Source organism: Clarias gariepinus, chromosome 1, assembly GCF_024256425.1.
Source record: "Clarias gariepinus isolate MV-2021 ecotype Netherlands chromosome 1, CGAR_prim_01v2, whole genome shotgun sequence".
Taxonomy (NCBI): Eukaryota; Metazoa; Chordata; class Actinopteri; order Siluriformes; family Clariidae; genus Clarias; species Clarias gariepinus.
The window spans coordinates 12,367,083-12,388,597 of record NC_071100.1 but is presented as its reverse complement, the minus strand read 5'-3'; the positions used below and the strand labels follow the sequence as shown (position 1 = coordinate 12,388,597).

The 21,515-nt window shown below is 37.5% G+C and overlaps 1 protein-coding gene and 1 long non-coding RNA gene across 3 annotated transcripts in view; one reads left to right on the top strand and one right to left on the bottom strand.

The window, feature by feature from the left end:
- Positions 1-422: 422 nt before the first annotated feature.
- On the top strand, positions 423-2,298 carry LOC128531451 (uncharacterized). The gene is made up of 3 exons (XR_008361198.1): positions 423-532; positions 1,311-1,365; positions 1,690-2,298. It is a non-coding gene; the product is annotated as an uncharacterized LOC128531451 (long non-coding RNA).
- Positions 2,299-7,838: 5,540 nt separating this feature from the next.
- Positions 7,839-21,515, bottom strand: part of LOC128522046 (tensin-3-like) — a 48,145-nt gene continuing 34,468 nt past the window's right edge. For both annotated transcript variants that reach the window (XM_053495579.1, XM_053495581.1), the window contains 14 exons: positions 18,934-19,085; positions 18,659-18,779; positions 17,121-17,201; positions 15,469-15,580; positions 14,733-15,184; positions 14,333-14,419; positions 14,052-14,183; positions 12,486-12,581; positions 11,686-11,763; positions 11,288-11,365; positions 10,208-10,376; positions 10,056-10,124; positions 8,456-8,485; positions 7,839-8,149 (listed from right to left, as the gene is read on the bottom strand). In XM_053495579.1, the coding sequence (XP_053351554.1) occupies positions 8,005-8,149; positions 8,456-8,485; positions 10,056-10,124; positions 10,208-10,376; positions 11,288-11,365; positions 11,686-11,763; positions 12,486-12,581; positions 14,052-14,183; positions 14,333-14,419; positions 14,733-15,184; positions 15,469-15,580; positions 17,121-17,201; positions 18,659-18,779; positions 18,934-19,085 (1,802 nt within the window). In that variant the 3' untranslated portion in view covers positions 7,839-8,004. The remainder of the gene's footprint in view (positions 8,150-8,455; positions 8,486-10,055; positions 10,125-10,207; positions 10,377-11,287; positions 11,366-11,685; positions 11,764-12,485; positions 12,582-14,051; positions 14,184-14,332; positions 14,420-14,732; positions 15,185-15,468; positions 15,581-17,120; positions 17,202-18,658; positions 18,780-18,933; positions 19,086-21,515) is intronic.

Here is a 21,515-nt window from a genome sequence, read left to right as displayed (position 1 = left end):
AACTAATTAAAACTAATAAAAACATGATTTAAAATAAAAAAAAAAACAGTTAAATTTTTTTTTTTTTTTACATAAAATAGTACAATCAGTTCGGACGTAGCACAGTGCTCATTGAATAAATGCACAGCTGAACAGATGAGTTTTGAGTCTACACTGAAAAAAATGATTTTTTGGTGTGGTAAAATTTATTAAATTAACCATCATAATTTTTACATTGTAAAAATACATTTTAAGGAGAACTAGAATTTTCTAAGTAAAAGTTTAAATACCTACACATTTAATTCGTGTAATAAATTAACTAAGTGGAAAGAGTTAAATATTATTATGTATTTACTTGTAACATTTACATGTTTTATTGTCACTGCACATAAACCTAATAATATTAAGTACATTTTACCTCTTAAGTTTAGTTTAAATTTCAAATTAAACCGCGCATGCGTGTTTGGAGACGCTGTACCCGCGCTGTGGATCAGTCGGTTGGGGATCATCACGGAGGTACAGCACGGCGTGGCTGGAGTTTGTCGTGTTCGAGGTAAGTTTACCTTTCTGTTTTGGATGTGTTTCTCACTTTCATGACCCCCAATTAATGTTCATCTTAATCTCAGGACGTACAATTAGCAATATTTCAGTTTTTAATAGTGTGGAGATTCACAAAACACCGTTTTTCGTGTAAAAACCTGAACCTACGGAGCCCCCCAGGGGTCCTGTGGTAAATAAAAATAAATAAATAAATAAAATAATAACAAACAGAGCGCGTGGTTTAATAGAACGAGATGCGTGTTTCTTACCCCCACCCCTCGTGAAAACGGCGTGTTCAGAGAAAGGCTCGCCAGTGAGATGACCTTTCTGAACAAACTGAGTCAGGTGTGTTAAAGCATTAAATGCTAAAAGAGCACTAGCAATTAACGGGTTTTTTTTTTTAATCCGAATTTTATTAATAAGTTACAAGTTAAATTTCAACTGTAATGAACCTGTACATATGTTCATACAGTATTGACAGCAGCTCTAATTTGTCCAAATCGCATTGCAGACAAGAAAAAGAAGTAGAGTCATCCTGTGACCTTGCATGCTTCATCTTTCCACATATGATTCTTGCTTCTTATTTTTTCATTAATCCCTCACTATTCTATCATGTATTTTTCTAACAATGTCAGAAACGTTGTGTTAGTAGCACTGCTTGACATGCTTGATGCCTTTCTCTTTTGTAATTTTCTTTGGATAAAGGCAAACTTACAAAAGATGAAGAAATGGCTAAATGTAGTTGTACTAATAAAAGATTATGTAATGATACAATGTAAATATTTTCACAGAAACAAAGCGTAGAGATGAGCCATGAATCTGAAGAGGATCTCTGATGATTGCCTGGTAAAGCATTGTTTTCTTATTAATTATACAATTTAAAATGTTAAATTCACTACAAGATAAAGTTAGATGAAGGGGTGGACATTTCCTGCTTAGTGATGACCATCTACAGTTTATCTAGCTCAAACAGTAGAGCATGGTGCTACCAAGGTCATGGGTTTGATTCCCAGGAAAAGCAAGTAATTGTAAATTACAAGTTATAATATCATTTTTATTATTATTTTTTCTCTGTGATAATGAAGTCATCACAGGTGATTGAAGCAATTCAGATTTTTTTGTTTCTCAAAATATTTTTATTTTTTTTATTTACTTGTAAATTTTATGCAGGAGGACAGACGAAGTGATGTCAGTTTGCACATTCTTAAAATCCTTGTTGTCCGTGCTGTTGAAGGGGAGGAACCAGTTGGTGTATCCATAATCCTTGAAGGAAAGGAAATTTTGCAAGAATGTGGCAATACTGCAAATGCATGTGCACTGCTTATGGGAATAATTTATGCCATAAACCTTGCAGACCCCTGAGCACTGCGCTACACATTTGAGCTATTTTAGAAAGTTCTTTTAGAACTTGGTGGGATTAAGCTATCACCAAAAGTGCAAGCTTTAAAGATAAAGTTATCATCTTAAAACATTTGATATGGCTTGACTACTTGTCTTTACATGTTCAGTGTTTACATGTTCAGCTTAAAATATTTTAATGCGTTAAGTTTCAATAGCATACTTTTAAGTGCACTAGTCCAGAGTGCTGATTTGAATGTTGCAACTTCACTGCTACAGAGGGCTATCAAGTTTTAAAGTTTATTCTACAGTTTGTTTAATGTATTTTCTGCTGTATTTTATTTCTAAATGAATGCTGTATTTTATTAATTTATTTATTATTATTATTTTACACAATTTTGTTTAAAACAAGTATTTCAGAACCTGGTGCTGTGCAGATGTTCCTATGGATGTAAAATTTATCTGAATGCACATTTATTAAAAAGACAACCTGTATCTAGACTGTGAATGTCAAAAATATTTGGTAATGTTGGTGAATAAACTGTTTACTTATATTTTAGTTGTGTGATTTATGAAAGATATAAATGAAATAATTACTTAAGTTTCTTTGCAAAACATAAATTAGCAATGTGTACATTATTATAGGGAGTAATATAAATTAATAAAACCAAGTAAGGGAAAATCTCATAAAACAAAAGATTTACTTAATAATTTCATAAAATCAAGGTTCCTGCTGATACAACAATAAATTAACTTTACTAGATTATTTTAAATAAATCTAACTTGTGCATTAAATATAATTATGTAACTTTTACTTAATTTTTTTGATTGTTAATTTAATTGTTAATTTAATTGTTAAGTAGATTTTACCTGACAATTACAGGTGAGTTTTACTTAATATTGGAGCAATAAAATTTACTTAAAATCTATGTGTGCAAATTGTTACGAGGATTTTATTAAGTAAATCTTACAAGTTATTTTTTTCAGTGTAGATTTAAATGTGACTAATGTTTTAGCACAATGGTAAGCATGGTACAGTATTAGTTTTCACTGTTATGCTGATGACACACAGTTATACGTTTCAGCAAAACCAGATGAGTGCAGGATATATCCTTCTGCTTAATCCTGATAAGACAGATGTTCTAGTCGTAGAATCACAAGCAGCTAGAAGCAAGCTTTTCGATCACTCTGTAACTTTAAATGAACTTTCTGTTCCATCAAGTGCAACAGTAAAAGACCTCGGTGTGATTATAGATCCCAGCCTTTTATTTGAAGCTCATGTACTGTACATTCACATTATACTGTACATTGTTTGACTGTGACCATAACTAACTGCCATCTCTCCTTCTCTTCTGCGCTCTCCTCTTCTCCCCTCTCTCTCTGTCTTTCCCTCTACCTGTCTCTCCGTTGAGCTACTGTATACATGTCGCTCCTGAGCTGTCAGTGATCCAGACCCCCTCTGCCCTCTGGACCTGTCTGACTCGTCCTGGTGTCCCTCTTCTGGCTGGCGATCTCGTCCCATGGAGATGCCCGTGTGGTTTTCCTAGGATGGGCTTGGTGAATGGAGATGGTTCCACTTTTCCACAAAGAGAGTCCTGGCCTCGGCTAATGCTGATAGCTGTTTACTAAAGAGTCATGACTGCAGTTGCTTGATAGTTCGGGACTGGATTTTTCTATAATAAATACAGTAACCATATTCAATCATATTATTAAGTTTGCTGATGACACGACCGTGGGGGGGTCTCATCAGCAAGAACGACGAGACAGCATACAGAGAGGCTAACTAAAGTTCAGAGGCTAACAGACTGGTGTAAGGACAACAACCTGTCTCTTAACATTGATAGGATAAACGAGATGGTTGTTGACTTCAGAAGGACATGGAGCGATCACTTTCCGCTCAACATCGACGGCTCCTCTGTGGAGATTGTCAAGAGCACAAAATTCCTGGGTGTCCACCTGGATGAGAACCTCACCTGGTCCCTCAACACCAGCTCTCTGCACAAGAAAGCCCAACAATGTCTTTTTTTCCTGAGAAGGCTAAGAAGGGCCCAGCTTCCACCACCAATCCTCACCACCTTCTGTAAAGGGGCAATCGAGAGCATCTTGAGCAGCGGGAATTGTGCCATATCTGACCACAAGACCCGACAGTGGATAGTGAGGACAGCTGAGAAGATCATCTGGGTCTCTCTTCCCTCTATTGAAGACATATACACCAGACGCTGCATCCGCAAATCCAACAGCATTGTGGCTGATCGGACACACCCCTCTCACTTACTCTGGGCTGATAAAACACACACACACACAAACACAAACACTCTGATCTACGACCATCTCACAATTTGTTCATATCGACCCACCTGATCTTCTCTTTTTGCACTATATTGCACAATATTTATCTTCCTGCTATTTTTTGCACAAAATATTTTTAAATCATTGCTGCTGCTCAGGAATGTCAAATGTTTCCTGTTTCTCCTCCCACTACCTCAAACCATACCTCATTACTACAAAGGTACTGGAACGTGTTACGTTGTTGTGTTTGTCACTGTAGCTCTTTGTTTGTACATTTACACTTTGTTGTCTGTTGTCTATAGTTTTCTCTTTTTTGTTGTAGAAGTAGTTTTAGGTTAACTTATGATAAAAAATATAAATCTGTCGTATCTAAGCTAGTCAGCTAATTATGTACTGTAGGTCTCTTAGTTAGCTAGCTGGTTCCGGTAAAGTTGTGTTGTTCATTTCATTTGATCATTTCATATCATTTTGATTCGTACACATTCACATTTTATACAAACTTAAATAATTCTGTTATGCATGACACTAATTGACTGATGGCAGAGCTGAAAATTTATATTTGTTTCATTCTCAAGGAACAAGCAAGCAGATATCAACAACAATATCATTACTTTGTCATTACTTTATCACATTTTTATATTTTTTGGCTACCTTGCATTTGTAAAAATATCCTCTCTGAAATTCATTGTAGTAATATTCAACATTTTATTAATATTTTCCAGCAATGCATTATCTGAAGGAGGTAAGCTCAGACTAGTTTTAGATACATTCAGGTCATTTAAGCCACAATGTATTTCTAAATTTTTCATTTACTTTCCACAAAACCAGTCAGAACCAAATTTGTCAATTCTAGATAAGCTGCAGTTTTGTGTTTTTTTCACACACAAATCTTACTAAAATGCAAGATGCATAAATCTTGGGCAGTGGTGGCTCAGTGTGTTAAGGCTCTGAGTTACAGATCAGAAGATCAGCAGTTCGAGCCCCAGCTCTGCCAGGTTGCTGCTGTTACATTTACATTTAGGCATTTGGCAGACGCTCTTATCCAGAGCGACTTACATTTTTATCTCATTACACATCTGAGCAGTTGAGGGTTAAGGGCCTTGCTCAAGGGCCCAACAGTGGCAACTTGGTGGTTGTGGGGTTTGAACCTGGGATCTAAATGTATTTAACATTGATTGATTCGTGACTCTTCAGATACTTTCACCTTTTAATTCCTTTGAACAGGTTGCTGTGTGTAGAGTTTCTTTAGGTTTTATGGTTTGTGGATTGGCTTTGCACAACACCCTATATACATACTGTATGTTTCTGTTCTTTACATACTGTATATGAAACTATTGTTTTCACTTTTTCTCCACTACATCCAAGGTAAACATCTGTCCTACTACACTACATTTCTGCACAGCGTTACATTATATAACCACAGTAGTGTGCAGTATATGAAGCAGTAATATCGCCACCTGCTGACTAATTTGTGCTGTTGTGTGATTAGCATTTCTGCTAAATAATGTAGCATGTATTTGAAATCAGAAGCAGCAATGAAACAGTGCATACACAGTCTGGAAGCTGAGAGAGAGAGAGAGAGAGTCTCAGATTTTTGTACAAGTACTTTTGTACTTAAGCGTAAATGATAGTAAATGTTAATAGATGACTCATATTTTTACGTGAGTAGTATTTTACTTGAAGTAGCTATACTTTTACTCAAGTCCAGAGTTTGTGTATTTTGGCCACCTCCGCCCAGGATAGACTCAGGATTCACAACAACAAAGCAAATAGATTAAATAATATAAATGACATTCAACTGCTCTGGAAAACCATTTTTACTTATGATCTAACCCTGAACATAGCATGATGTTTGCAGGTCAGAGTTTATTATTTTCCAATCAGTTAATAAATACAAAATATAGGTTTAGAAAAAGAAAATCGAGATTATAACAGTAACTCTACTTTCTCAAACCCCCACCCCCACATACCAACACATCCTGAGATGTTTCATATAAATTGAATACACTCTCATATATTTTTAGTTTTATTGCAAGATGCATTGATCTGTAACTCAGTGAGGGGTGTTTTATTCTTCTTCTCAGTTCCATCCTATCACAGCGTAACACATTAATCACTTCACAGTAACGAAGCAGCAAGAAAGAACAAACTATTGTTTTTAATAGTATCTGTTTTAGCATCAAAGAGAAACGGTAATAAACCTGCATGAGCATTTACATAGTAACAGATACACAACACTGTAATACTACAATCAGAGTACAAACTGCTCATATATATATATATATATATATATATATATATATATATATATATATCTTCCTTTATCAACACATCGCTTATGAAACAATCATTCCTATCACACCAGCAAGACCAAGGCACTTCAGTAGAGCGATCAGCCTGTTTAATGTAACATAAAGCCACTGGATAGTGAATATATTAAAGTTTACATAGAAAAATACGTAGATTTGCTTTTACTATGCTTTCAAATAAACATGAAAATAACTTTCAATATAATTATTGGTCCAGTTTTTGGCCAAGTGGCCTAAATGCTGACTTTAAAAAAAAGTAATTTTCTCCTAATACCTCAAGGTTGTGAATGAACATTCAGCCCTTGTGCTGCATTTAATACACATCTTGCATAGGCAGAAATAAGCTTAATTGAAGTGAAGTGAACTTCAAAATATTCTTATATACACACCAATCAGCCACAGCATTAGCCAGTTCAAGCCCATTGGGGACGTGGTGTGGTGTCAGACTTGTTGGTCCATTGGGCTTAATTGGATTGAGATCTGGGGATCTCAATCCAATTAAGGCCTTGTGCATGGCGGGCTGTGGTGCACTGTGTGTTCTGGTGCCTTTCTATCATGGCAAGCATTGGGTTTTAAGTGAGTTGTGCTGCATTGGATTTTTCAAAGGATCGGCCCAGAAGAGTTGGCCTTTTGTCCCGTGGGCATGGCTTATATCCCGTCTCCATGGTATGGTATGGCTGATTGGTACATTAAATCGTAACTCAAGCTGACAGGTGTGTCAGATAACATTTGTGTTAAAAAAAAAGACATGTGACCAAAACACTTAGCTAGAAATAAAAAAATATGATTAATACCCTCAGTTACCAGCAACGAAGAAAAAAATAAAACATATTCACAATCAAAATCTTAGCTACCAGTTGCATTAAAAACACAAAATAGGTGGACCCTAAAAAAGAAGGAGAAAGAAAGAAAGAAAGAAAGAACAATCAGACCCCCTAGCTACCAGCTAAATATATATATATATATATAAAAAAAAGGTTTTCAGTCTTTTTAGCAATACTAGTGACTTTTCTGCTTAGACCTTTTTAACATAAACACACAGTTCTTTATAAAAAAAAAAAAGAAGAAAAAAAATCTACCTTTTTAAACTACCTGGTCCTCTAAACTTTCCCACCTCTGAGTGTGTGTATACAACATTTATTTATGGATGGTCAGTAGTAAAATTCCAATAAAAGCTAAACATCAACATAAAATCCCCACATGTAAGGCAAAAGCGAAGGCTAAAGTGTATATCCTAAAAAAAAAAAACTATTCTGTAAGGATAGAGAACAAAAACAAAACAATAAATACAGTTTGGTTAGATACCATTACATACATATACAATATACATGACACTCAACATACACTTATATATATATATATATATATATATATATTTTAAAGCTGAGTAGCAGCACAGTCTCAACCTATACATGTTTTTTTTTCTGTATGATATGAGTCCTTCCTCATTAATAATAGCTCTCGAATAGCTCTTCGCGTTCATGTGATACAATGTGATGTCATCATTAGGGGACAGCAGGTCGAGGGGGATTGGTTGGGGATATGGTGTTCAAGCGTTCTTCTGCGACCCGATCATGACTTTGGAGACGAAGTTGACGATGGCACTGGCGGGCTGCTCAGGGTCGTGCTCAGCAAACAGGTGGCACACGTTGTCCATGCCGCTGCCCGTCTTCCGCGCTACGAAACCGAAAATCCTGCACGGAAATTAACAGACATTTTCATGCTTCAGATCATCAAACAAATTGAAATATTAGTCAAAGATAACACAAGTAAACACATCATGCAGATTTTAAATGAAGATTTTTATTATTAAAGGGAAACAAAATCCAAACCGGCTTAGCCTATGTGAAAAACCACTGTATGCCACAGTCATTAAATAATTACTCTGGGAAATAGCAAAAAAAAAAAAAACAACAACACTTGTGCATCTACTTAACATTATTTAATGGAAAGCAAAGATGTTTAAAGACAGTGTAAATATAATGAAATACCAGACTTACTTAGCTGACGGTAATCCATCTCGTCTCCACCTGCGAATCAACACAGTTTAGATCGTTAGCACAACTGTTTTAAAACATTTAATTGTTTCGTTTGTATATAAAGCCATAGAAAGCACTAAAATTGCCCTCGAAACATCCTTACACTATTAAACACGATTATATACCGTATAACTATGACAGTTTGAAACGCCCATATTTCTTTTCTAAATATCATTGATTAGCAAGCTAATCAGCTAGTTTGAAACTAGCTAGCTAACACCGAATGGGACGAGTAGGATTTCAGGGTCTCAATTCAGAGTCTTACCTTGCGTTCAGCATATTGTACATGTTAAAATATAACATGACCATAACAACACATGACCATACTTATTTTAGCCAAATTGGCAACTGCATGTGTGAAGAAAGATTAACTGCATTATTTATTGTCTAATCTCTTACACATCAGATGTGAGGGAGCCAAAGCCTAATTATAGTGAAATTGAACATTTCAAAGAGGTTTGGATAAGTATTTACCCCCACACACCCCCAGCTCCCACATTTAAATTGTAGCAATCCTGAACTGAAATGGATTTAATTTCGTGATTCTACACAAAATACCCCTGATATGGAAATTCGGGAAATCTATATACAAGGGGCATTCAAGTCAAAGCGGGATGTTTGAGTTAAGCAATTTCCCTTTGGATTTAATAAAGTTTTTTGAATTTTGAATCTTGATTGTGCAGAATAAAACCCCCTTTATTTCTCTATATAATTCCCTGGTTCACTTATGCAACATTTCACTAGTGCTTGGAACCATCAAGTTAGTAATTTTTTTTTTTTTTTTTGGTATGACAGAATCTGTCTAAAACGCCGGCCCCCCAGGAACTCCAGAAGCAATGGCCCAAACATATGGAAATGGCTAGAAATGAGGTCGTTCATGATAAATTTCATCACAAGTCCCGGTTAGTCATAATGGATGGATGGATGGATGGATGGATGGATGGATAGATAGATAGATAGATAGATAGATAGATAGATAGATAGATAGATAGATAGATCAGGTCAATGCATGGATAGGTGGATTTATAAATAATAGTAAATGGATTCATGAATAAATAGATTAGATGGATCTGGAATGAATGCATAGATAAAAATGGATGGAAGGATAATGGATGAGTTTGTGGATGGATGGACGTAGGGATGGATGTATGGACAGATAAGCAAGAAAAAGTCCCGGTTTGACTTGAACGACTTTTGTAGTTTGCACGTAAATTAAATTGTTAAAGCATAAGTATTCACCCCCGTTACTGTGAAACCCTTTATTTAGCACTAGTGCAGCTAGTCGCTATCAGAATTCACACAGTTATTTGGCAGAAGTATGTCACATGATCTAAATATATAAATACACATGAATATTTTTGAACCAAAAATCATCATAAACACCAAGAAGGTATCCAAACATATCTGGTAAGCTAAGGTTAACGCTCAGCATGGTGCTCCCACCATCACGCTTCACAACACTTATGCAAGCCACTACGAAGAAACCAATCCATTTCAGAACGAAACTTTAGCTGTGCTTTTGAAGAATCTTGTAATGACTGTTTTTTTTTTTCATGCTTACTTCCTGTCCTGAGGGTCCAAAGAGCAGAAAATAACAGTGTTGACAGCGTAGTGTCTTCTGAAGAACAACCTGTCAGAAAGACACGAGTGTGATGTCAGACAGGAAAAGTGTTTATGGTGTTTAGACATGTGAACAGACAGACAGGGACTCACTTCCTCTGGTTATCAGTGAGCGTGATGCCCTGTGAGGACACTTTGAAGTGCACTACGGTGGAGGAGTGTGCAGGCTCAGAACCCAACAGGTCCGTGGTGGCTTTCTGCACGGCATGATAGCCTGTCAAAGACTCCATCTCGACAGAGCCCAGGAACCACACATTACACGCTGCTCAGGAGAGAGAGAGAGAGAGAGAAAAGAATCATGCGTCAGTGTCACTCATGACATATAGAGAAGTAATAATTTGTTTCTTTTCCACATGAATAAAAAAATAGATAGATAGATAGATAGATAGATAGATAGATAGATAGATAGATAGATAGATAGATAGATGAGTTTATGGAGAGTCAATGGATTTGGAAATAATGGTCATTGGATAAATACAGTAGATTGAATGGATGAATGAATGCATGGATACAAATTGAAAAAGGATGGATGTTTGGATTTATGAATAATGGACGGGATGGGTGGATAGATTGATAGACAGATGAAAAGAGGATTGAGGATGAAGGAATTATGAACAGATATGGAAGACTGCTAAATGATTGAAGGATAAATAATTGAAAATTGGATAGATGGATGCATAAAATTATGTAATGAATACTTTGAGACGATGACCATTGTTTAAGCAAATTTTATTGAATTTCTTTTACTGGATAAATTACTAAAAGATGGATGGTTAATGGATGGATGGCTTAATTAATTGATAAACGATGAGATGAAATGTTGGATGAAGGGGAATGAATAAATGGATGGATGGATGACTAATGAATTATTGTATAAGTACAAAAAATTAAAATTGGATGATGGAATGATGAGAGGATGGATAGATAGATGGATGGATGGATGGATGGATGGTTGGATGGATGGGCGTTGCTAATAATTAATAAATTAACTAATAAAAATCTCACTGCAACTGCTCACATTTGCAAGACAATTAGAACCTCGTTTTATGATGTATGACTTTTTCTGTGTTGGGATGGAAAATATAAAAAGAAAGAACTGTTTTAAATTAAAACTATAAATAATCCAGGATGGTGAGGGTTCATGAGGTGCTTTCTCTGGAGGAATCCGCTCACCTGCTCCCTGTTTCAGAAGCTCGGCTGCAGAATTGCTGATGGACTGCGGTGCTGTTTCAACGGTGTCCTCTAGTGGATCTGAAGGGGAAGACAAGGCAACGCACTTCAACACACACTACTGAGGCACTTCACTAATACAAAAAAGTATACTGTATACGCTACTGTATATACTGCATGTCAGGGCGTTTAATGTTGCTAACTATGGTATATTTGTGTCTTTCACTACTTTATCAGCTCAAGGTCACATGATCATTAAAGGAAATGAGCTGCATGCTAATCACCACCTACATTCTTCAACACAAGGGTTTTAAAGAAATCAAAGATGATGGGAAGAAGCCAGGATAAAATGTGAATAAACGTCAGTCAGTGTCTCAGAGCTGCTGTGTTACATACTGTACCTCTGTCTGGGATGATGAGTTTACACGGCAGAGCCAGTGGTGTGATAGAGTGCTGACACACCAGTGCAGTCAGACTCCCTGCAAAGCACACACACACACACACACACACACACACACACACACACACACACACACACACACACACACTGGATATGAGTTAAATTTATTATGACATGGACGGATGAATGGATGGATAAATTGATAAAATGAATAGATAATTGACAATGTGATAAATAGATGGATGAAATAATGAATGAGTGGATGGATGCTTGTTTGACTAAAGGATAGATAAACAAAGAACTTGGATGAATGGATGGATGGATGGATGGATGCATGAATGAATGGATGGATGGATGGATGGATGCATGGATGGACGGATGGACGGATGGACAGATAAGCGAAGATGATTGGGGATGAACAAATATTGCACAGGGCTAAAAAATGTAATAAATGTGTTGACAAATGGACAAATTAATGATTTGATGGATAGATGGTGAGACAGATGGATGGTAGGATGTGGATATATAGAAACAGGGAAATCAATGGATGACTGATGACTTAATAAATGGGTCAGTTAATGAATCGGTAGGGGGATGGGTGGATAGAGGGAAAGATAACAAATTTGATGGATGGATGACTGGGTTGACTAATAGATAAACAAATAATTTAATGGACTGATTAACTGGATAACGTGATGAATGGATGGAAACAGACAACTAATTTAATGACAAATGAATAGATGGAGGGATGGACGGACGGACGGATGGATGGATGGATGAATAGAAGGGAGGAAAGTTTACCAAAGTAAGGCTCATTGGGACATCCCTTCAGTCGTACTCCTTTTGGTGTGCACTCGATCAAGAAATGACGGACAAGCTCATTGGACATGTCTCCACCTGGACAATAGAAAGAGTTTTAATTTTCAAACAAATATCAATTAAAAAGAGACAATATTCAGTTGTTTTCAGATCACTTTCACCTCTATTTTTTCTATCCCTTGTTAGTTTCATTCCTCCCTCTCTCTCTCCTGTCGACCCCCTCCCCACACGCATACACACACACAGGTGGGCCTGCAGAAAGAGGTGGGGTTTCTCCACAGGGCCTCAGGAGGCAGAATTCCTCGACAGGTGGAAAGGACCGAGCACAAAGACCTCAGCGTTGTGTTTCACGTTCTTAGGAGCTTTTCACAAAAGCTTGATTTAAGCAGCAGGACACATTATTTCATCAGGTTCTCACAAACCTAGTGTGTGTGTGTGTGTGTGTGTGTGTGTGTGTGTGTGTGTGTGTGTGTGTGTGTGTGTGTGTGTGTACCTATACAATGCTGAAAGGACCTGTGGAGCAAGGTTGAGATTGTGTATGCATTTGACTTTTCAATCAATTGTATTCTTTTATTTTTAATGGCCTTGCTTGTTATAAAGTGGCCAGTGGTTTGCTGTGATTTCTTTTCATCTTTTGTTTATTTGTTTCTGTTTGTATTAACATGAAAGACATTAAAGTTTACATTTCGAAACATTTGGTTTTTGAAATGTGTGAGTGTAACAAAGGCAGATTTTACTTCTCTTTTTTCATTTCGAACTATTTGTTTTAGATCTTGAACCGTTATTTAATTAATAATTTGTTTATTTGTTGGCTTTTATTAACACAAAAAAATTATGAAAAAAACGAAATATAAAAAAGTGAATGTAACATTTGTTTCTACATTATTTATTTATTTTTTTGCAGATTTTTTTGGTCACTCATCAACAGTTTATTTATTTATTTATTTGTTCAATCCAAAAAATATATATAATTTCAATATTTAATATCAGCCCTTTGGTTTTTATTTTTGTCGTATTTTTTCTTCCACTCTGGCAATGTGTTTCTGTCTGCATTTCAGGAAATTTATCCTTTAACAAATCAGACATTTTTAACTGGAACTTTTGGAATGTTTAGAATTTTAACCTTCTGACCTTGCTAATAACGATTCAGCAGAGAAACACCTTCCTAATAGCGAAACACTATAAAACGAGCATGGCATTCTGTACTGGAGGTAAACCGTATCAATCTTCTTTCCATCACAGATCAGATAAGAACACGTCCGAGTGGCTGAGAAGCTAAAAAGCCCTGAGCAACGAAACCAAACCAGCGGACGCATCGATGGAAAGCAAGACCTATCGGTTTTCCATATTGAGTCACAGATGAGTTGTATTCAATGCACATGATAACAAAAAGACTCTTTCATGTCAGCAGGAGGAGAAAGCCAAGGCCACTAGAGCGGCGCTGAATGGAAAATGCTCTGGAACAAAACACACACACACACACACCCACCCCAGTCAACCGTCGCTCAGGTATCCTGTCCACCCGCCCGCTTTTCACTCAGCCCTCACCTTTCTTACTCTGCTGCACGGCGGAGGGAGGGGGCGTGGCCACCTTCATAGCCAATCCGTAGGCACCTTTAAACGAGTGGCTGTCACGTACAATGAAGGAGCCGGGCTCTTTATCCTTTAGCACTGCGATGGCTGTGTGGAGAGAGACGTGTTACTGGTTCCCATCGCATACACACAGTCTAACCGACCGGCACAAAGGTACGCAAATCGTCTGTTTACCTGGACATCACTCGCAGTTTGTGGATATTAACGAGTAAAATGTTTTGCTGCGTCATATTTACCTTGTTCCCTTGCGATGTCTGGTTTGTACCAGTATTTCGAAGTGTCCTGGACGAACTTTGCTGTCGCCTGCTTGTTCATCAGAACATCTACAGCAAAGAGACAGAAGAAGAAAATGAAGAAAGACTGGTCAGAAATAACTAAATGACTCAAATTTTGTGAGAATGCTCTTTCTGAAAATAAATCGACAAAGGGGTGGGGTTTCAAATCTACAAAAAGTAAAACGTTGAAAACATTTCCTGACACTGGAGACTCCTTCCATGAAGGTTTTTAAAAAAAACAAATCTCTTCACCATGTACCTTAGACAAGTCACTTGATAGGATAAACATATACAAGATACTTACTGTATATCTGTTCCATGCTGAGAACTGGTGCATTATGGGAAAGGGTGTGTGGTTTACCTGGTAAAGGGCTGATGCTGTTGCTCCTGGCCTGCAGCTCCGGCAGCGAGTTCGGGAATGGGATAGAGAGCGAACTACCGCTGTGAGGACTGGAGAACCCGCTAGGTGCCGGAGACACAGACCCTAAAGAACGCTCGCAGTCCAGGGCACGCATCTTCTCAGGAAGCGGAGGTTGCTGGGGCTCGTAGCTCAGACCGTCAGGCTCCTCGTCGAAGCTGAGCACTGGGCTGCGGTTCACTGCGTAATGCACGACTCGGGTCACCTGGTTGCCCCGGGGCGAGCTGTGGGCATTGGGGGCGGGGTGAGGGTGTGGGTGAAGATGTTGGGATGGAGGTGAGTTTTGGTTGAAACCCATGGTGACAGGGTGTTGGGTGTTGATATGTTGATGTTGGGCGTTGATAGAGGTTTGGCGACTGAGCAGCGCCCCTTCTGGGCAGGAGGACTGAATCGAGCTGAAGGAAACAAGAACAAGTGTTTAATAAAACAGTGTGTATTTGCGCTGCTGTTTCACAATCATATTCCTAGCATCAAGTCAAGTACCACCTTTCGGCAAGGTGGTGAGCTCTAATCCCAGGTCTGTGAGAGAACCACTGCTGGACCTTATGCTTGATTGATTCTAATGCGTTAAGGGATGTCTTTACACCCATCATGCCAATTCCATATACAATTACATACTTAGCTTATAGCTTGGCTTAGTACTTAGCTCATCTTTGTAGTGTCAATGCTTGCATCTTACCTGTCTGTCAGGGTTATGGTTCCTCCGGTGGATGGGGTGTGTGTGAAGGCTCGGTGAGACATATTCACTCTGCCCTCATCGTGGCCCATAATATCTGCAAAAGCTCTCATATCTGAAATCAAGACACACTTGTTAGAACGCTAGTTGAAACGCTAGCACGACATCAAAGCTAAACACCATTTGCTACAGCAACAGAGCACTGTGGCAACAGAACTCAAGGTCACTGTCATGTTTGGACAGACGGCAAAGGAAAAAAAAAAACTCTAGCTGAAAGACTCTGTTGTCACTCCGAGGAGTGTGAACGTTCAGACCGCTGAAGGTCATTTGCCAAGAGACATTAAAACATTGGAACAAAAACAAACAGAAATGAAGAAACAAAAGGATAGGACTTTCCCATGCTTACAGTCGTTAGCTTCGTTATTATTTAATGTTCGAGACATCACCGCGTCAAAGTAAACCCATTAACTCAACAAAGAGCGTGCTATCATTTATGGATATGGATGGTTTCTATTGAGAAAAATACCAGTCAATATTGATAATACAGTTCTGTGCAAAAGTCTTGACCCCCCAATTCTGCATTTTAAATGTATTTACATTATTATAAAATATGAAATTAAAGAAATGGGAACAGTGGTTAAGGCCTACAGTTTGGAAGGTCCCAGGTTCAAACCCCTTGTTCCTTAAACCCTTAACTGCTCAGATGCATAATGAGATAAAAATTGTAAGTCACTCTGGGTAGGCATGTCTGCACAAATGCTGTATTCGAAAATTAGAGTCCTTCAGGAAGACTGGAGAACCATTCTTCAATACTACATTAAAAATACAAGAAAGTCTTTTTTGCCTCAAGACTTTTGCACACTTCTGTACATGTACTGTAACATCATTTACACTATAAAAGCGTGAAGTTAAAGGTTCATTCTTGTCCATTATTTCATTAAACTGGGGCCAACAACCATAATACAAGTCATTACCCCTGAAACATTTTACTGGGCCTCTTCAAAAAGGGCATCTGGAGAGCGTCATCTCTTAAAGAGCATTAAGTACTTTTGGAACTACGCTAATCTTTATTGCCCCTTGGGGAATTAGCTCTCCAAATGGCAGGGGCGGATACTTCAGCTTTAGAACCCAATCAAAGCACAAGCTAACAGAGAGCCGCCTTTCACTTCTTCTAAGCCGGCTTTTCCTCTATTGTTCAGCAGGCTGCTTCCTACCATCTTGGCCTTTTGTCAAAGGTCAGGAAGCACATACTATATGTGTGTACAAAAGGCTTGACATCTCCATAAAGCCACCTCTCCAAAGTGTGTGCGTCTCTCTAAGCTGTGAGCTTGCCTTCAACTTGGGGTTAACATTTCTGAGTTTTGTCCATAATGAAAAGAATTAAAGGGTGTATTTTTTTCTAGCTGCTTCTTTAAGGTGCTCGGCCATAATCCGAGCAGCATTCCTGAAGCTCCCGCAGTGCACAAACATGTACGCATGTCTGCCGGGTCAGGACTTGTACAGGGTGTTTAGTCTGAGACTGCTTAACCGTAATCGTCCCTGATCATATCTTATATCCTGAGAAAAAACAAAGTAAATAAATAAAACGCAACCGTCTTACTCATATAGTTTTCCAAAATAACGTCCATCAATCAGATTTGAAAGAATCTGCTTACCGTGCTCCGTCCTGAAGGCTCCGTACATCGGCATCCCGGGAGACGGCGTCTGGGCGAAGTGGCTGAACTCCACCGTCTTCACTGTGGAGAAAGAGTAAAAAGAGAGCGTGTTTGGTAAGAAACTGGCAAAAAAAAAACACTCCAGCTCTTTAGAGGGACAGTGGGAGAAGTGTGGTCAGGCATGTTGGAGCGAGTGGGTTGACCTCACATCATATTTTGGGGATTTCAGACAGACGTTACTCACTTTCTTCGAGTAAGTGAAGTAATTACTGTACGGACATTGAAGACAGGTATTTCTATCAACTATGGATAGAAGAAGACATCCAATTTTCACAAAGATCTAATATATTACAGTATATATATAAGGAACCTGGAACAAACATTCGGGATCAAGGACATGCAGTGCACTCGCCCTGAGCTTGTATACAGTACATACTTGAACACTGGTATGTGCATGTGACAGGCAGTGTCTGAAAATAGCTTGAATATTCATCATTGTCTTGGTCAATGCCATGTAACAAATCTAAGGTTTCAGTATTAAAGACAACGACAGATGGATGTTTAGAAGCCTAGATAACCCTGTCATCTTTATGTGACATCCTTCTATAGCTCAGATGCATTCAGAACTAAAATAGACATAACAGTGGTTGTTAATCACTAATCATGTGACTCGGCTCGCGAGTGGAACGCCTGATCCTTGAAAACCGACAGATAACTTGTAGTCAATTAACAAAATAACAAACTGATTAAAGCATTAGAGATATAATCTTAAGGGAAAAAAAAAACTGGCAAATATTATCTAATGCACCCTGAACGATGGGTTTTCTCTCAACATCTACATCAAATTTCAAACAACTCAGTCACTCATCTTCTATACCGCTTTATCCTTTATTTTCGATTCCCTGTGATTGATTGGCACCCTGTCCGGGGTACACAATGGACAGGGTGCCAATCAATCAAAGGGAATCGAACCTGGACCCTGGTGGTGCAAGATGATGGTTATGATGATTTCGAGCATTCCTGATATCTAAGCAACCCAACAAGTACACTTCAGTTATAGCAAACCCCTAGGGTTCCTCCAGAAACATATGAATCACATATTATAAAATGTTAAATGCTGAAACACATAGGATTGGCCGATGATGAGCACCACAACCCTTCTAAACACAGGTTTAAACAAGTGTGCTGTGTCTTATATTTGGCTCACAAGCCCAAGCTTTTAGATCAGATTAGTTTGTTGGTGTCTTATTACCTGGTGCGAGATCTTTATATGAGTCCTGAAGCACATGGCATGTTGGAGATGAGTCTGGCGTTTGGAATGCGTGAATAATGTGGTGTTTAGTAGTACCATGGTTGTAACCATGGTTACAGTTATTAGTTGTGGTTGCGTAATAGCGCCACACCAGAACACCTAATTACGACGGTAACCATAGCAACTACAAACTCAATCTGATTGATATCCGGTCTCATGGGCGTGATGCGTACGGTTCTGCATGTCTGTCTGCATATGTGTGTATATGGGTGTGTAGGTGTCTCACCATAAGGTGTAGGTGGTGAGATGGGGAAAGCTGGTGTTGGAGGAACCACGTCAATTCCTGCGTCAAGTCCAGCATTCGGACCTCGGTACTCCACACTGTCTGCTCTGTACAGAGGAGTCCGCTGAAATACAAATCATTTTCATTCTTATGAGGTTGTTTTCATGGATGTGTAAATCACAATTCCGCTCCAAACATCTGTACAGGCATACAGATTTTCACTTTACTGTTTTAATGCTGAACAGGCCTTTGAAACCAAAACAGTGTGTAAGGGCTACCTGTGGTGGAGACACATTGTGTGTGTAGGTCAGTCGGTCACGGAACTCCGGTTCCATTTCCCACGCAGGTCGCACACACCCCGTCGAGTGCTCGGCCACCTCGCTGCCCTGGCGACTCAGAGAGCGCAAACTCTCTCCGGCAGGTGGGACAGCTGATCAGACACATCAAAAACAACAAAAAAAAACAAACAAAAAAAAATCACGGATTACTACTGCCAGGCCCTTATCACATCACATTGCAATTTCATCCAACTAACACTTATGTTTAATCCTAAACAAGGTTATCTGATAAAATATTTATACAGATGTATAAGCAAATGCATAATCATGATCGTATAATGCCACATTACATACTGCATGATCACATAGAAATATGATAAGGATATCATATATGCTAATGCAGTATAGATACAAACATGCAATTTATTTATCCATTTATTTAATTGGCTAGAAATAATAACTTGATGTGGTGTAAGAAATACATCATGTATTTCTCCATCACCTACTGTATGTTATTAATGCTTTATTGCTTTTATAGAAGTATAGTACATTTTTCCCCAAAAAAAGAGATGTAAAAAAGTGCATGCAGAATGTGGAAAGAAAAAGTGGATTAAAGTTTATGCGGTGTTAAAGAACAGGGTTAAAACAAATATGCAATACCATGCAAACATGCAAAGCTTCTAATTTTATTTCTGACTTACTAAGAAATATACAAACTCTCCTCCTTTTTTTGTCCTGCTTTTTTGTTTTTGTTTGTTTATCTGTTTTAAAGAATTCCAAGAAATCCGGAGCTGTGCCTCGGGAGTGTGTGCAAACTGCCGTGTGTTTGTCCGTCTGCTCCGAGTGTGAAGTGTCATTTAGCACGGAACTGTTAATCTCCACCGTTCACACAGCACTCGAGCTATTCCTGTCTGTGGAATGCTAATATGGAGGAGAGGGCATGTGGAGCACCAGGACCAAGCGACCGCTTACACACTAATTCTCTCACACATCATTCACTATAAACATTATCTACCTAAAATTTATTTATTTTTTTCTGTAAAATTTTTAAAAGAAAAAAACGTATCACATAATAATAATAATAATAATAATAATAATAATAATAATAATAATAATGAAGAAATAATAGTTAAGGAAATAATTCTATACATGTTTATAATGTTATCGTTCTTATTACTTAAAGAATCCTAATCCTTTAGCATTCTACATATACAGAGACTTTTCATTGCAGTTTTACTTTATTTTGGGTTTATTTTAGGATTGAAAGCACATGTTTTTAGTTTTATATTGTTTTTTTCCTGCTTTTTAATGTGCTTCCATTAAATCCTTTCAAAGCTTAATGGTTTCTCTCTTTTTCTCTCTCTGTCTTGCTTTTAAAAAGTTTAAAAATAAAAATAAATATATTTAAATGTTTTAATTTTAAGAAATTAATAATTTCATCTGTTAATTATTTGTTATGATTGTATTATATATTTTTATTATTATTGTATTCCTATATTGTATATTTATTGTCTATGAATAGAATGTCTATACTACTTCTACTAAAAAAATGATTAATAATAATAATAATAATAATAATAATAATAATAATAATAAATGTACAGTTAATAATTATAGTTGAATTAGTTTTCAATTAATCACTGATGATGAAAAATTTTAAACGCTTTAAAACTTTGGGCAACTCGTAACTGAGATTCTGTCCTGTTGCAGGTTTCCGGTCTGTTTTTTTTTTTTTTTTGGCATCTGCACACATGTTATTTTGTGTCTTGGGGCAGCTGGCTGTCAGTCAGGAGCGGAGAATGCAGAGCCTCGGGCTGCTTCTGCTCCTTTCCTGGAAATTCCAGTTCCATGCAGCCACCTCGCTGCTGATCCACTGAGGCTACGCATTTAAAATCCTGCTTTCATGTGTGTGAATCAGCACTTTCATGTCCAAAGATGTAAGTCATAATTCATCAGATATGGGGACGCTGCAGCCTGGAGCCGATTCTCATCTCATCAGATGTATAGTGAAATTCATCTGATCTCCATGCTGACGTCTATACACTGATCATATCGAGACTCCAGTTCTGTGTCTGATCTTTAGTCTACAGTATAAACAGACTCATGTTTAAAATGGTCTCATCCTAACCAGGTACCGACTTCTCTATAAATCAAGAGCCAATCCAGTCGTCTCTTCAATACTGACATCAATTCTAAAGTTCTAAAAGAACCAGTTCCCTTAAAAGGTTTTTTTTTTGAACAGCTAATAACAGGCTGTTATTAGAAACAGATTTTTATTTTAATGTGGTGAGAAAAAGTTAATGGAAAAAAAACATAAAACGATACAATTATTTGGTAATTGTTAAATAAGTTGGGTTACATTATGTAACATTTTTAAATCTTAGCAAGAAAGTTTCTGTTGTTTTGTGACTTTTAGTTTTCAACGTAAACAGAAATAATTATTTGTCTGGCTGTTTTATTTTAGTTAACTTTTTAAATAGTTATTTACTTTTTTTTAGATAGCTATTACTTAATTCATTAAAGACCACAAAATGTTTTGCGATTAAACTTTTTTCTTTGATTTGCTTTGTTTTTATATTACA